At 40.2% G+C, this 12728-nt stretch overlaps 1 protein-coding gene across 1 annotated transcript in view; it reads right to left on the minus strand.

Moving 5' to 3' along the window:
- Med1 (mediator complex subunit 1) overlaps positions 1-12728 on the minus strand; it is a 37955-nt gene that overhangs the window by 21126 nt on the left and 4101 nt on the right. The window contains 5 exon segments of the mRNA XM_013037931.1: positions 2291-2327; positions 2966-3098; positions 3203-3257; positions 5409-5487; positions 9481-9587. Of these exon segments, the coding sequence (XP_012893385.1) occupies positions 2291-2327; positions 2966-3098; positions 3203-3257; positions 5409-5487; positions 9481-9587 (411 nt within the window).

Below are 12728 nucleotides of genomic sequence, written 5' to 3' on the forward strand. Positions count from 1 at the left end.
AATGATGAGAGGCTGGGCGCTGGTGGCTCATGCCTGTAATCCTAGCTACTCAGAAGGCTGAGATCTGAGGATCACGGTTCAAAGCCAGCCCGGGCAGGAAAGTCCATGAGACTCTTACCTCCAATAAAAACCACTAGAAAACCGGAAGTGGCACTGTGGCTCAAGTGGTAGAATGCTGGCCTTGAGCTGAAGAGCACAGCACCCAAGCCCAGAGTTCAAGCCCCACGACCAACCAAAAAAAAAAAAAAAGAATGATGGGAGAGGGGCTGGGAAGGTGGCTCAGTGGTAGAGCACTTGCCTTGCATGCATGAGTCCCTGGGTTCAATTCCTCAGCACCACATTAGCAGAAAAAGCTGGAAGTGGTGTTGTGGCTCAAGTGGTAGTACGCTTGCCTTGAGCTGAAGAGCTGAGAGTCAGTGCCCAGGCCCATAGATCAGGCCCCAAGACCAACCAAAAAAAAGAAAAAAGGAAAAAGAAGAATGATGAAAGAAGGCTGGGAATGTATCTTAGTAGTAGAGTGCTTGCCTAGTATGCATGAAGCTCTGGGTTCTATTCCTCAGTACCACATAAACAGAAAAAGCTGGAAGTGGCACTGTGGCTCAAGTGGTATAGTGCTAGGCTAGAGCAAAAGAAGCTCAGGGATAGTGCACCTATGCCCTGAGTACAAGCCCCAGGACAGGAAAAAAAAAAAAAAAGATGAATAACAGTGACCAAGATGCATTGTACTCACAAATTGACATGTTCAAATGAAACCCCACTTTGTACAAATACTTAAACAAGCTGGTTCCAGTGGCTGAAACCTATAATCTTCTCTACACAGGAGGGTGAGCAAGGTTTGAAGCTAGCCTAGGCAAGAAAGTCTGCAAGACTCTTATCTCCAATTAACTACAAAAGGACAGAAGTGGAGGTACAGCTCAAGTGGTAAAGCTCATACCCAATTCAAAAGGAAGAGACTAATTAATGGGAAAAAGCAACCAACTGATAGGATACTGTCTTCAAGCTAACTACTTTTATCATAAGAATTGTAAGTATAAGCTGGGTGTCGGTGGCTCACACCTATAATCCTAGCTACTCAGGAGCCTGAGATCTGAGGATCGCAGTTCAAAGCCAGCCCGGGCAGGAAAAGCCCATGAGACTCTGATCTCCAATATACCACCAGAAAACTGAAGTGGTGCTGTGGCTCAAGCGGTAGAGTGCTAGCTTTGAGCTGAAGAGCTAAGGGACAGAGTCCAGGCCCACAGTTCAAGACTCATGACAGACAGAAAAAAAAAAAAAAAGAAAAAAGAAAAAAACCTTTAAGTGTATGTACCTTAAATATAACAATAAAACTTTCTCAGCCAGGCAACAGTGACTCACACTTGTAATCCTAACTACTTAAAGAGGCCAACACCCAAGGATTATGGTTCAAAGCCATCCTGGGCAGGCAAGTCTGTAAGGTTCTTTTTTTTTGTTTTGTTTTGTTTTTTTGGGTCCGGCTTTTTTCTTTTTGCTTATGTGGTGCTGAGGAATCGAACCCAGGGCCTTGAGCATGCAAGGCAAGCAAGCGCTCTACCACTGAGCCACCTTCCCAGCCCATGGTTCTTATCTCTAATTAACAATTAAAAAGCCAGTAGTGGACCTGTGGCTCAAATAGTAAAGTGCTAGCCTTGAAGAAAAAAACCTCAGGGACTGTGCCAAGAAACTGAGTTCAAGCCTAGGAATACACTAAATAAAATAAAATTTTCTCACAATTGAAATAAGTTGTTTTCATGATGCAAACACAAATGTTTTCAAACCTTTCTAATTAAATTGGGTTCTAACTAGGCACCAGTGACTCACAGCTATAATCCTAGCTACTCAGGAGGCTGAGATCTGAGGACTGCAGTTTGAAGCCAGCCTGGGCATGAAAGTCTGTGAGACTCTTATCGCCAATTAACCATAAAAAGCTGGAAGAAGAGGTATCGCTCAAGTGGTAGAGCTTTAGCCTTGAACACTGAAGCTTGGAATAGCATGCAGGCCTAGAGTTCAAGCTCCAGAACCGGGGGAAAAAAATAAAAATAAAAAAGATGGACAGCTTGATTCTAGGGAATTTAAGACCAATCTGGGCAACACTGCTATAACCGATATATATATATATAAAAAGGCATGGAAATGCCTATAATCCCAGCATTCAGGAGAACAAAGGAGAATGATCTCAAATTGAAATCCCAGTTTTACACACACACACAAAAAAAATCCAAAACAAACCAATAACAACAACAACAGAAAAAAGCAACCACCAAGATTCTGGCAGTGCCCAGAAATATGTTATTTACTCACCTTAACTGCTGTACAAGCTCTGGACAGCTCTGAAATGAAAGAAATTACATTAAAACATTAAACTATATTAATACCTTTGAGGACATCTAAAGACTTTGATTAATAGCACATGCTTCATAACAAAAAACATTGACTACAGAAATCCCTTAAGATATCAAAAGGATATTCTTTCTACTTGGTGAACCATGGTGTTGGGACAGGATATTAAAAATAAAAATAGATTAATTTATAAAGGAATCAACTTTTATCAAATTAAGACATCAGGAACTCTCTTTAATGTCAATCTTGGAATTCAGATCACACTAACTGGTTGCTTATATTTCACATTCATTTTTATTCCAAGATTTTTTTCAGATTATCTGTTCTTTATGACTATCATCTTTGTAGATTGGAATTATGGAACTATGAACCTCTGGGTCATGTTTGTTTATATGAAATGAATAGGGTTCCCTCAGTGTTTCCACTTATAAAAGTCCTTGGATGGTTTCAGTGATGGACCCATGTATTCTAAATTCCATTCTAAGGCTATTGATATAGCTCTTCACATCATTTCTATAGTGGCTCATGAAAAACCTAAACCCAAGCTATTATACCCCAACAATTCATTTTTAAATTAATGTTCCTGAGTAAAGCCCATAGATTCCAGTGAAATATCAACAACACATACCACAGGATTCTCCCCATGGTGAGCCACTTTTACATCACAAAGCTGTCCTGCAGGATCTAACTGCACTTCCACATAGAACATATCTGACGTGATGTAACATTCAGTACCACTGGCACTGAGATGAGAGCCCAGTCTAGCAAGAACAAATTAAAACAAAAATTAATAGAAGACACATAAATAAAGCCACCCAAAGTTAACACTAAATAAATATTTCTGCCTACAGATAAAACTACATACCCATTCTGCCTTGCTATTGACTCCAAACGATCAGTCATTGCTGGTAAAGATGTTACTAAGGGGTGAAAAGGAAGAAAAAAAAAATCACAAAGAATGTTACAAGTAAATACTATTCATCAGAAAGAAGCATAGAAAGCCATAAACATATTTAATAGTTCAAATGTTCATAATATGCACAAAGTTCGAAGATAAGGCTTAGCTGTAATCTACCAATAAGAGTATAGGTAGTGTCAAGCTCTGGTGGCTCACACATGTAATCCTAGCCACTCAGGAGGCTGAGATTTGAGGATTGCAGTTCAAAGCCAACCTGAGCAGGAAAGTCTTTAAGACTCTTATTCTCCAATTAAACACCAGAAAACCAAAAGTGGAGCTGTGGCTCTAAGTATTAGAGCTTTTAGCCTTGAGCAAAAAGACCTCAGGAATAGAGTCCAAGTCCTGAGTTCAAATCCCACCACCAAGAAAAAAAAACAGTATAGGTAGGAGTAAAATAAGATCTATTGGAAAATTACTGGTCTCCTTTTCCATTACTTTTTATCTGGGCCAACATGTCTTAAAAAAAAAAAAAACACCAAAAAACCCACACATTTAGACTCAAGTACCAGAGGTGCATGTCTGTAATTCTAGCTACTCAGGAGTCTCAGATCCAGAGGATAATGGTTCAAAGCCCGTCTGGGCAGAAAAGTCTACAAAACTCCATCTCCAAATAACTAGCAAAAAGATGAGCTGGTGCAAGTGGTTGAGTACCACCTGTGAGCAAGCTAGCCATTTGAGAGCATGAAGCACTGAGTTCAAATTCCAGGATTAGGAAAAAAAAATTATCTACTAATGCAGTGCTAAATGGTAGTGGTGCACCTATACCTAGTCCTAATACCATTCAAAGCTGAGGCTATCTGAATGCTTGAATAAGTCATATAAATATTAAAACCAACAGTAGGAGAGTAGTTTAGAGGTAGAGTCAATGCTAGCACCCAGAGGGGGAAGATATGGCTCAAATGGTAAAGTGCTTGCCAATCAAACACAAGGACTGGGTTCAAAGCTCAGTTCCACAAAATACCACACAAAATAAACAAATAATAATAATGAAGAAAGACATTTAAAGTAATACTAACACCCAAAAACAAAAAATAACAACAAAAAACACCCCACAAACATTACAGGCTAGTTAGGGGTTGACTAGTGTATGTAAAGCCCTTGATTAAATCCATAATTCCACAAGAATATAAATTAAATAAATTAATAAATTCTCAATGGTCAGAGCATCATTCACAACAGCCAAAAGATGGAAGCAACCCAAGTGTTAAAAGATAAATGACTAATCAAAATATGGTATAGTCAGGACCGAGAAGGTGGCTTAGTGGAAGATTGTTTATGTAGGAGGCATGAAGCCCTGGGTTTGATTGCTCAGTACCACATAAACAGAAAAACCCAGAAGTGGTGCTGTGGCACAAGTGGTAGAGTGCTAGATAGCTTTGAGTGAAAGAAGCTCAGGGCAGAGCCCAGACTCTGAGTTCAAGCCCCAGAACTGGCAAAAAAAATAGATAAAATAAAAATAAATTACATTTTAAAAATATATGGTATAGTCATGTAGTAAAATACCAATCTTAAAATAGAAAGAAATTAAAATGGTGCTGGTAGCTCATACCTGTAATACTAGCTACTCAGAAGGCTGAAATATGAGAATCACGGTTGCAAGTCAGCTAGGGTAGGAAAGGCCGTAAGACTCCCATTTCCAATTAATCAGCAAAATAAAGCCAGAAATAGAGTTGCAGCTCAAAGTGGTAGAGCATTAGCCTTGACCACTCAGGGAGGGTGCTTAGGCCCTGAGTTCAAGCCCCAGGACTGGTTAAAAAAAAAAATTAAGCTGGATGTTGTAGTACATATCTATAATCCCAGCACTCAGGAGGTTAAGGCAGGTAGAGCATCTCAAGTTTAAGGGTGGCCTGGACTACACAGACCAAGAAAACAAAACAAAACAAAAAGAAACAGCTGGGTATGGTAATGCACACCTGTAATCTCAGCATTCAGAAAGCTGAGGCAGGAGGAGTAGGTAGTTAAGGAAAGAGATCATTTTAAGTTCATAAATGAATGTGAGCAACAATATCTAATGTAAGTAATAATCTATCTCAATTCATAGTTTTATTTTAAGTATAATACAGTTTTTAAACTGGAGGTTTCATGAAATCAGTATATTTTAAAGTTTACAAACCTTTGAGAGCCTTCTGCAATGTCTCCAAACAGCTGACCAAATGTTGGTGACCTCCAGAACTCATTACAACCCTCTTCTCCTGTATCAAATGGGAAAATATTCAAAGTAAAAAATCAACCATGTCAAAACAACATTTCAGGTGAATAGACTTATTATCTACTAGTAATATTTAAAGAAAGCCCTTAAGCTCCACATAGTCTAACAGATTCTTGTTACTCTGAGTCCATACAAAGGAAAAAAATTTCATATAGATGAACACAACTATATGCACACATGTAATTGGAGAAAAAGGTATTCACACATCTACAATAAGCTCATGGACAAACTGGGAATAATTAAACAGTTAAAGCAGCTTAGAAGATTGTGGAATAAAGTGGTTTGCCATTTATTCTGAGAATTACACTCAAAACTTGGTAGAAATAGATTGACTCTAAGAAACAGACTATCAAGTTAAAACAAGGACCTACTAAGGAACAACAACAAAAAAATTCAGTATAGCTTTGTTATTATATCTAGGACTTTCCTTTCTGCAAAACATTCTACTCTCCAGAAATGTGATCAATTTTATGGTACAAGGATAGTTTTCAATGCTTTTCCATGTCCTAAATAAGTCTCTCTCTCTTTACCTTATCCACATCATCACAAAACAAATGTGACTTATTATCTGGCTTCCCTTATACCTTAAATAAAGAAGGGATGCTCTGGGCAAGGAAAGTCAGAGCTTGGAAAATAGAAAGAAACTGTTATAAAATAATAAACAGCTATTCTGACTTACATATTAGTCTAGTGAGATTTGATAATGTGCCTGCTGTTTAAAAATAGAAACTCCCCCTACTCCCCTTTTTTTTGTTGGTTGTGGGGCTTGAACTCTGTGTCTGGGCGCTATCCCTCAGCTCTTTAGTTCAAGGTTAGTGCTCTACTACTTGCACAGCACCACTTCTGGTTTTCTGCTGGTTAATTGGAGGTGAGAGTCTCATGGACTTTCCTGCCTGTGCTGGCTTTGAACTGTGATCCTCAGATCTCAGCCTCCTGAGTAGCTGGCATTACAGGTATGAGCCACCGGTCCCTGGTTAGAAACTCTTAATGTACTAATAAAATCAGAGAGAGAGAGAGAGAGAGAGAGAGTGTGTACATGCACCCACGCACCAACTCTAAAGCCGTGTGTGTGTGTGTGTGTGTGTGTGTGTGTGCGCGTGCGCGCGTGCACCCACGCACCAGCTCTAAAGCTTCAACTCAGGGCCAGGGGTCAAAGCTAGCACTTCACTTCTGGCTTTTTGGTGGTTAGAAATAAGAATATCATGAAGTTTCCTGCCTGGGATGGCTGGAAGAGGAGGTGTGGGTCAAATGGCAGAGCACCAGCTAGAAAAGAAACTCAGGGGGCTGGGAAGAGGGCTCAGTGGTAGAGCGCTTGCCTTGCATGCATGAGGCCTTGGGTTCAATTCCTCAGCACCACATAAGCAAAAAGAAAAAAGCCGGAAGTGGCGCCATGGCTCAAGTGGTAGAACGCTAGCCTTGAGCTGAAGAGCTGAGAGACAGCGCCCAGGCCCAGAGTTCAGGCCCCACAACTGGACCCCCCACCAAAAAAAAGAAAGAAACTCAGGGGTTTTTTTATTTCTTGGTGCTAAGGGAATAAACAAACCCAAGGCTTCATACAAGTTAGGCAAGCATTCTACCACTGAACTATATTCACAAGATTGTAAAATACAGATATTCTGCAGGGTACCACATCCTCACACCTAGCTTCTCAGGAGGCTAACATATAAGGATTGTCTTCCCAGGCAGAAAAATCCATGAACCTCTAATCTCTAATTAACCAGCAAAAAGCTAGAATTGAAGGCATGGCTCAAGTGTGACCTTGAGTGAAAAAACAGAGCAGGCCCTGAATTCAAGCCTTACTACTGGCACATACTCACAAAAACCTCTGACTAGAAATATAGTTCTTTTACTAGTTTTATACAGCCATTATCATTTCATTTATTTTTTTGTGTACTAGTCCTATGTTTGAACTCTAGGCCTGGGCCTTGTCCCTGAGTTTCTTTCCCTCAAGTCTGTTTTCTACCACTTGAGCCACAGCTCCACTCCTGACTTTTTTTAGTAGTATATTGGAGATGACAGTCTCATAGGGTTTCCTGCCCAGGCTGGCTTCAAACCACAGATCTTTGCCCCTGAGTAGTGAGGATTACAGATATGAGATACTGACACCCAAATGATATATCATTTTGAACATTAATAAACCTACTAAACTGGACTTACTCTGGAAGTACAATAAGGCAGAAGAAGTATTTTCATTAAGGAATATAATAGAAATGTTAAGAAGTCTTAAGTGAAACAATCACAAATATACCACTATGAAGATAAAAATAGTTTTCTTATGTATTTTGACTATCACTTGAATCATGTGAATTAGCTTGTACTATCCAGCTCTTAAAATAATCACCACATTCCTCTTAAAAAAAAACAACAGAATAAAAAAAGAGTTTCAGGACTTTCCTGCTTGGGCTGGCTTTGAATCACAACCCTCAGATCTCAGGCTCCTGAGTAGCTAGGATTATAGGTATGAGCCACTGGTATTGGCCACAATTCATTCTCCTTCTCCTTCTTCCTTTGCCAGTCCCGAGGCGTGAACTCAAGGCCTGGGCACTGGCTAGTACGCTTCCACTTGAGCCATAGCTCCACTTCCAGCTTTTTCTGTTTATGTGGTACTGAGGAATTGAACCCAGGTCTTCATGCATGCTAGGCAAGCAGTCTACCAATGAGCCAGGTTCCCAGGTACTAAGACTCTTATCTCCAATTAACCACCAAAGAAAACCCAGAAGCAGAGCTTGGCTCAAGTGTACTACTTCAGCACAAAAGCTCAAGGGCGACGTGCAAGCTCCAGGACTGGCACCGGCATGCATGCGCGCACACACATGAATTCATGAATTCTAAGCTGGTAGCCAGTTGCAGCTGAGATGTGAAGATCAAGATTCAAGGCCAACCCAGGCAAACAAATACATGAGACTTTTTTGTTTTGTCAGTTGTGGGGCTTGAATTCTGGGCTTGGGTGCTGTCCCTGCACTCTTCAGCTCAAGACGAGTACACTACCACTTGAGCTACTTGCGGTTTTCTAGTGGTTTATTGGAGATAAGAGTCTTACTGACTTTCCTGCCTGGGCTGGCTTTGAATCGAGATCCTGATTAGCTAGGATTACAGGCGTGAGCCACCAGCGCCTGGCTTTGTTTTTTTGTTTTTTTTTTTAAGGTCTAAGACTGGGATTCAAACTTGGTACCTGACCCTTTTGCTAATAGGATAGTGATCTACCTGCTTCCAACCCCTCATGAGACTCTTATTTCCAATTAACCAAAAGGAGGAGCTAGGGGATCTAGCTAAAGTGGCAGAAAAAAAAACTGAAAGAGAGCAAGATAGCCTGCTATCACATTTCAGTACCAGCAAGAATGAATCAGAAACTCCTAATAGGTATTATGTAGATAAGATAAAAGCAGAATCACATGAAAATGAAGGAGCCTGTCAGGAAGTGAAAAATAAGTCTTTACAACAACTTCTCAGCGCATCTCTCATAGATATGTTTATTGGCACTTGGCCTGAAAGTCCCAGCTCTTCATATCCTTAACATTTAACACTCTTGGATTCAAGTTACCATGGTTCAAAAATATTTTCAGGAAAAGATAGTTCTGAAGTAAACATCATCAGTCTTTTTTATCATTACTCTAAACAATGCAGCATATCAAATATTCACATATCACTTACATGGTTTTATAAGTAATTTAGAAATGATTTAAAATATACTGCAGGACATCCATATGTTAATGCAACTATAAGCCATTTTACATAAGAGATCTGAACATCCATGCATTTGGTATTCATGAAGAATTTGAAAATCAATCCTACATGAACACTGAAGAACAAATGTATACATCCTTTCTAGGGAGACCCCTGAAATTGATAGCCACTATGTATGCAGGTGTTTTGTGATAAATGAAACTGAAGAGACACTATTATAGTTAAGCCCACATGAGCAGCTTAGCTTATTGAATAATTAAACACATTTTACCCACTTCACCATAATCCTCACCATGACTTGACGCACAAGCTTAATAGTTTCACTCCAAGGTCTATTTTGGTTAAATTTTGCATGGAGCCGTTCCAAAAGGGAACTCATCTTACTCAGCTTTTCCGACTCTAAAATATAAATCAGAAAACATAATTAGAAACCCTTTTAATTCAAGACCTTTCACATGTGGGTATCAGTACTTTATTTCTTTATGTTGTTGCATAGAATACAATGTTTATTCTTTCACAGGTATTTGGATTATTTTTCAATTTTTGATTAATAAAGCTACCATAAAATGTACTTGCAAAATGTCCATTGTTTGGGCAACAGTGACTCACACTGTACTCCTAGCTACTAAGGAGGCTTAGATCTGAGGATAGTGGTCCAAAGCCAGTTTAAACAGAAAACTTCATGAGATTCTTATCTCCATAAGACTCCTTTTTTTTGGTCAGTCGTGGGGCTTGAACTATGGGTCTGGGTGTTGTCCCTGAGCTCTTCAGCTCTACCACTTGATCTACAGCACCACTTTGGGTTTTCTGGGTTAATTGGAGATAAAGAGTCTCATGGACTTTCTGGCCCTGGCTGGCTTTGAACCATGATCCTCAGATCTCAGCCTCCTTAGTAGCTAGGATTACAGGCATGAGCCACTGGCACCCGGCTCCATGAGATTCTTAATCAGCAAAAAGCAAGATGTGGTGTTATGGCTCAAGTGGTAGAGTGCCAGCATTGTGTGAAATAGTTAAGGGAGAGCTCCCTGGCCCTAAGTTCGAGTCCCAGGTGTGGCACACAAAAAGATGCATAATAACAATATTTTTATTATACGTAATAAACAGAAAGTATTTAAATGTCCAATAATAATGGCTTGGTTAAGCCAGTGCTAACATCATACAAATAAGCTATATAATCATTCAATGTGTGTTTCCAACAGATGTTTGTGAAATGCAAAATATTTATAAGGTAAAGGGAGGAAGTTATCTGCTAAATTGTGTTAGTATCTATTAAAGATATGCATATACATTTTAAGTAAATACGAATAATACAGAATATTAATAATATCAATAGTACATATTTTCCTGCAGAAGAAAATTTTAAATTTCCATCATTCAGTTAAAATATTTTCCTTATATTTTTACTTCAAAGCAAACAAAGAAAGCCACGCTAGGCATGGTGATACATACCTATGATCTCAGAAACTGGGAGGCTAAGGCAGAAGGGTTCTGAGTTCAAGGCCAGTGTGGGCTTTGGAACAAATTCAAGGACAGCCTAGGCTACACATGGGAGAACTTACCTCTAAACAAAACTCCCACTTCAGAAAAAAAATCTGGCTGGGCAGTGGTAGCTTACGCCTGTAATCCTAGCTTCTCAGGAGGCTATGGATCTGAGGATTGTGGTTAAAAGCCAGTCTGGGAAGGAAAAGTCCATGAGACGCCTTTTTCTTTTTGGTAGGTCATGGGTCTTGAACTCTGGGCCTGGATGCTGTCCCTGAGCTCTTCAACTCAAGGCCAGTGTTCTACCACTTGAGTCACAGCCACACTTCCAGTCTTCAGGTGGTTAATTGGATCACAGGAGGTTCCTGCCCCAGCTAGCTACGAACCATGATACTCTGATCTCAACCTCCTGAGTGGCTAGTATTATAGGCTCTTATTTCTAATTAACCACCAGAAAACTGGAAGTGGTGCTGTAGCTCAAAGTCGTAGAGCACTAGCCTTGAGCTAAAGAGCTCAGGAACAGTGCCCAGGTCCAGAGGTCAAGCCCCACGGACTGACCAAAAAAAAAAAAAAAAATCTGCATGAGAATATTTTTAAGAATATTATTTTTGTACTTTATTTGTCTAAGACACAGGGTATTGGCTTTGTTGCCCAAGTTGGCCTTCAACTCCTGAGCTCCAGTAATCCTCCAATCCTACTGCCTCAGCCACGTGGGTAGTTGGGATTAGGTTTACACTACCAAATCAAAAATGTATGTGGGGAAGTGGCACTGTGGCTCAAATGGTAGAGCACTAGCCTTGAGCTGAAGAGCGTAGGGACAGAGCCAGGCCCAGAGTTGAAGCCCCACGACCGACCAAAAAAAAAGAAAAATGTATATGTATGTGTTATTCATATGTATATATACATATATACATACACATACACACATGCATGTTTTGCTGTTAATTTGCTGGTTCCAGGGTTTGAATTCAAAGTTTGCTCAGCTTGATTGCTTGTCTGACCCTCTACCACTTGAGTCATGCCTCAAGTTATCTTTTTGCTGGTCATTTTGAAGATGAGGTCCTGTGGACTTTTCTTTTCTTTGGTCAGTTGTGGGGCTTGAACTCTGGGCTTGGGTGCTGTCCTTGCACTCTTCAGCTCAAGGCGAGCACTCTACCGCTTGAGCCACAGAGCCATATCTGGTTTTCTAGTGGTTTATTGGAGATAAGCGTCTCACGGATTTTTCCTGCCCAGGCTGGCTTTGAACCAAGATTCTCAGATTTCAGCCTCCTGAGTAGCTAGAATTACAGGCATGAGCCACTGGTGCCCAGCCCTATGGACTTTTCTATTGTAGCTGGCCTCAAACCAGTATCCCCTGGATATCAGCCCCAAGTACATAGGATTACAGGTGTGTGCCATTAGCACCCAGTTTGTTTTTGTTCTTTGAGTTCTAGAGATCAGGCTTGCCTCAAATTTATGATCCTCTTGCTTCAGCCTCCTGAATACAGATTATAGATAGCAGCCACCACACCAGGCTTAAAAGATATTTTTGCTGACAAGAATGAAAGTTATAGAAATATACTGGAACAGTATTGCTTTCTATTCAAACATTTAATAGGGACAATAACAAAAAGTTTCTAATTATATTAATATACATGAAATCCTCTGCATGATAATTTTTTTTTGGAGGGGTCCTGTCGTGGGGCCTGAACTCTGCGCCTGGGCACTGTCCCTCAGCTCTTCAGCTCAAGGCTATCGCTCTACCACTTGAGCCACAGCGCCACTTCCGGCTTTTTTCTTATGTGGTGCTAAGGAATCGAACCCAGGGCCTCGAGCATGCAAGGCAAGTGCTCTACCACTGAGCCACCTTCCCAGCCCCGTGCATGATATATTTTGAGCACACGTTTTAACACAGCTTTACTATACTTGGCTTTTGTTTGTTTTTGAGACAGTCTCAGTATATATCCCAGGCTGCCCTGTAACTCTCCATTCTGATACTCTCAAGGGTTCTACCACACCTGCCTTAGTATGATTTAGTTTTCAATGTGAAAATATTCACTTTCTTACTTTTTTTTTTTTTTT

The sequence above is a fragment of the Dipodomys ordii genome, unplaced genomic scaffold (assembly GCF_000151885.1).
Source record: "Dipodomys ordii isolate 6190 unplaced genomic scaffold, Dord_2.0 Scaffold7, whole genome shotgun sequence".
Classification (NCBI taxonomy): Eukaryota; Metazoa; Chordata; class Mammalia; order Rodentia; family Heteromyidae; genus Dipodomys; species Dipodomys ordii.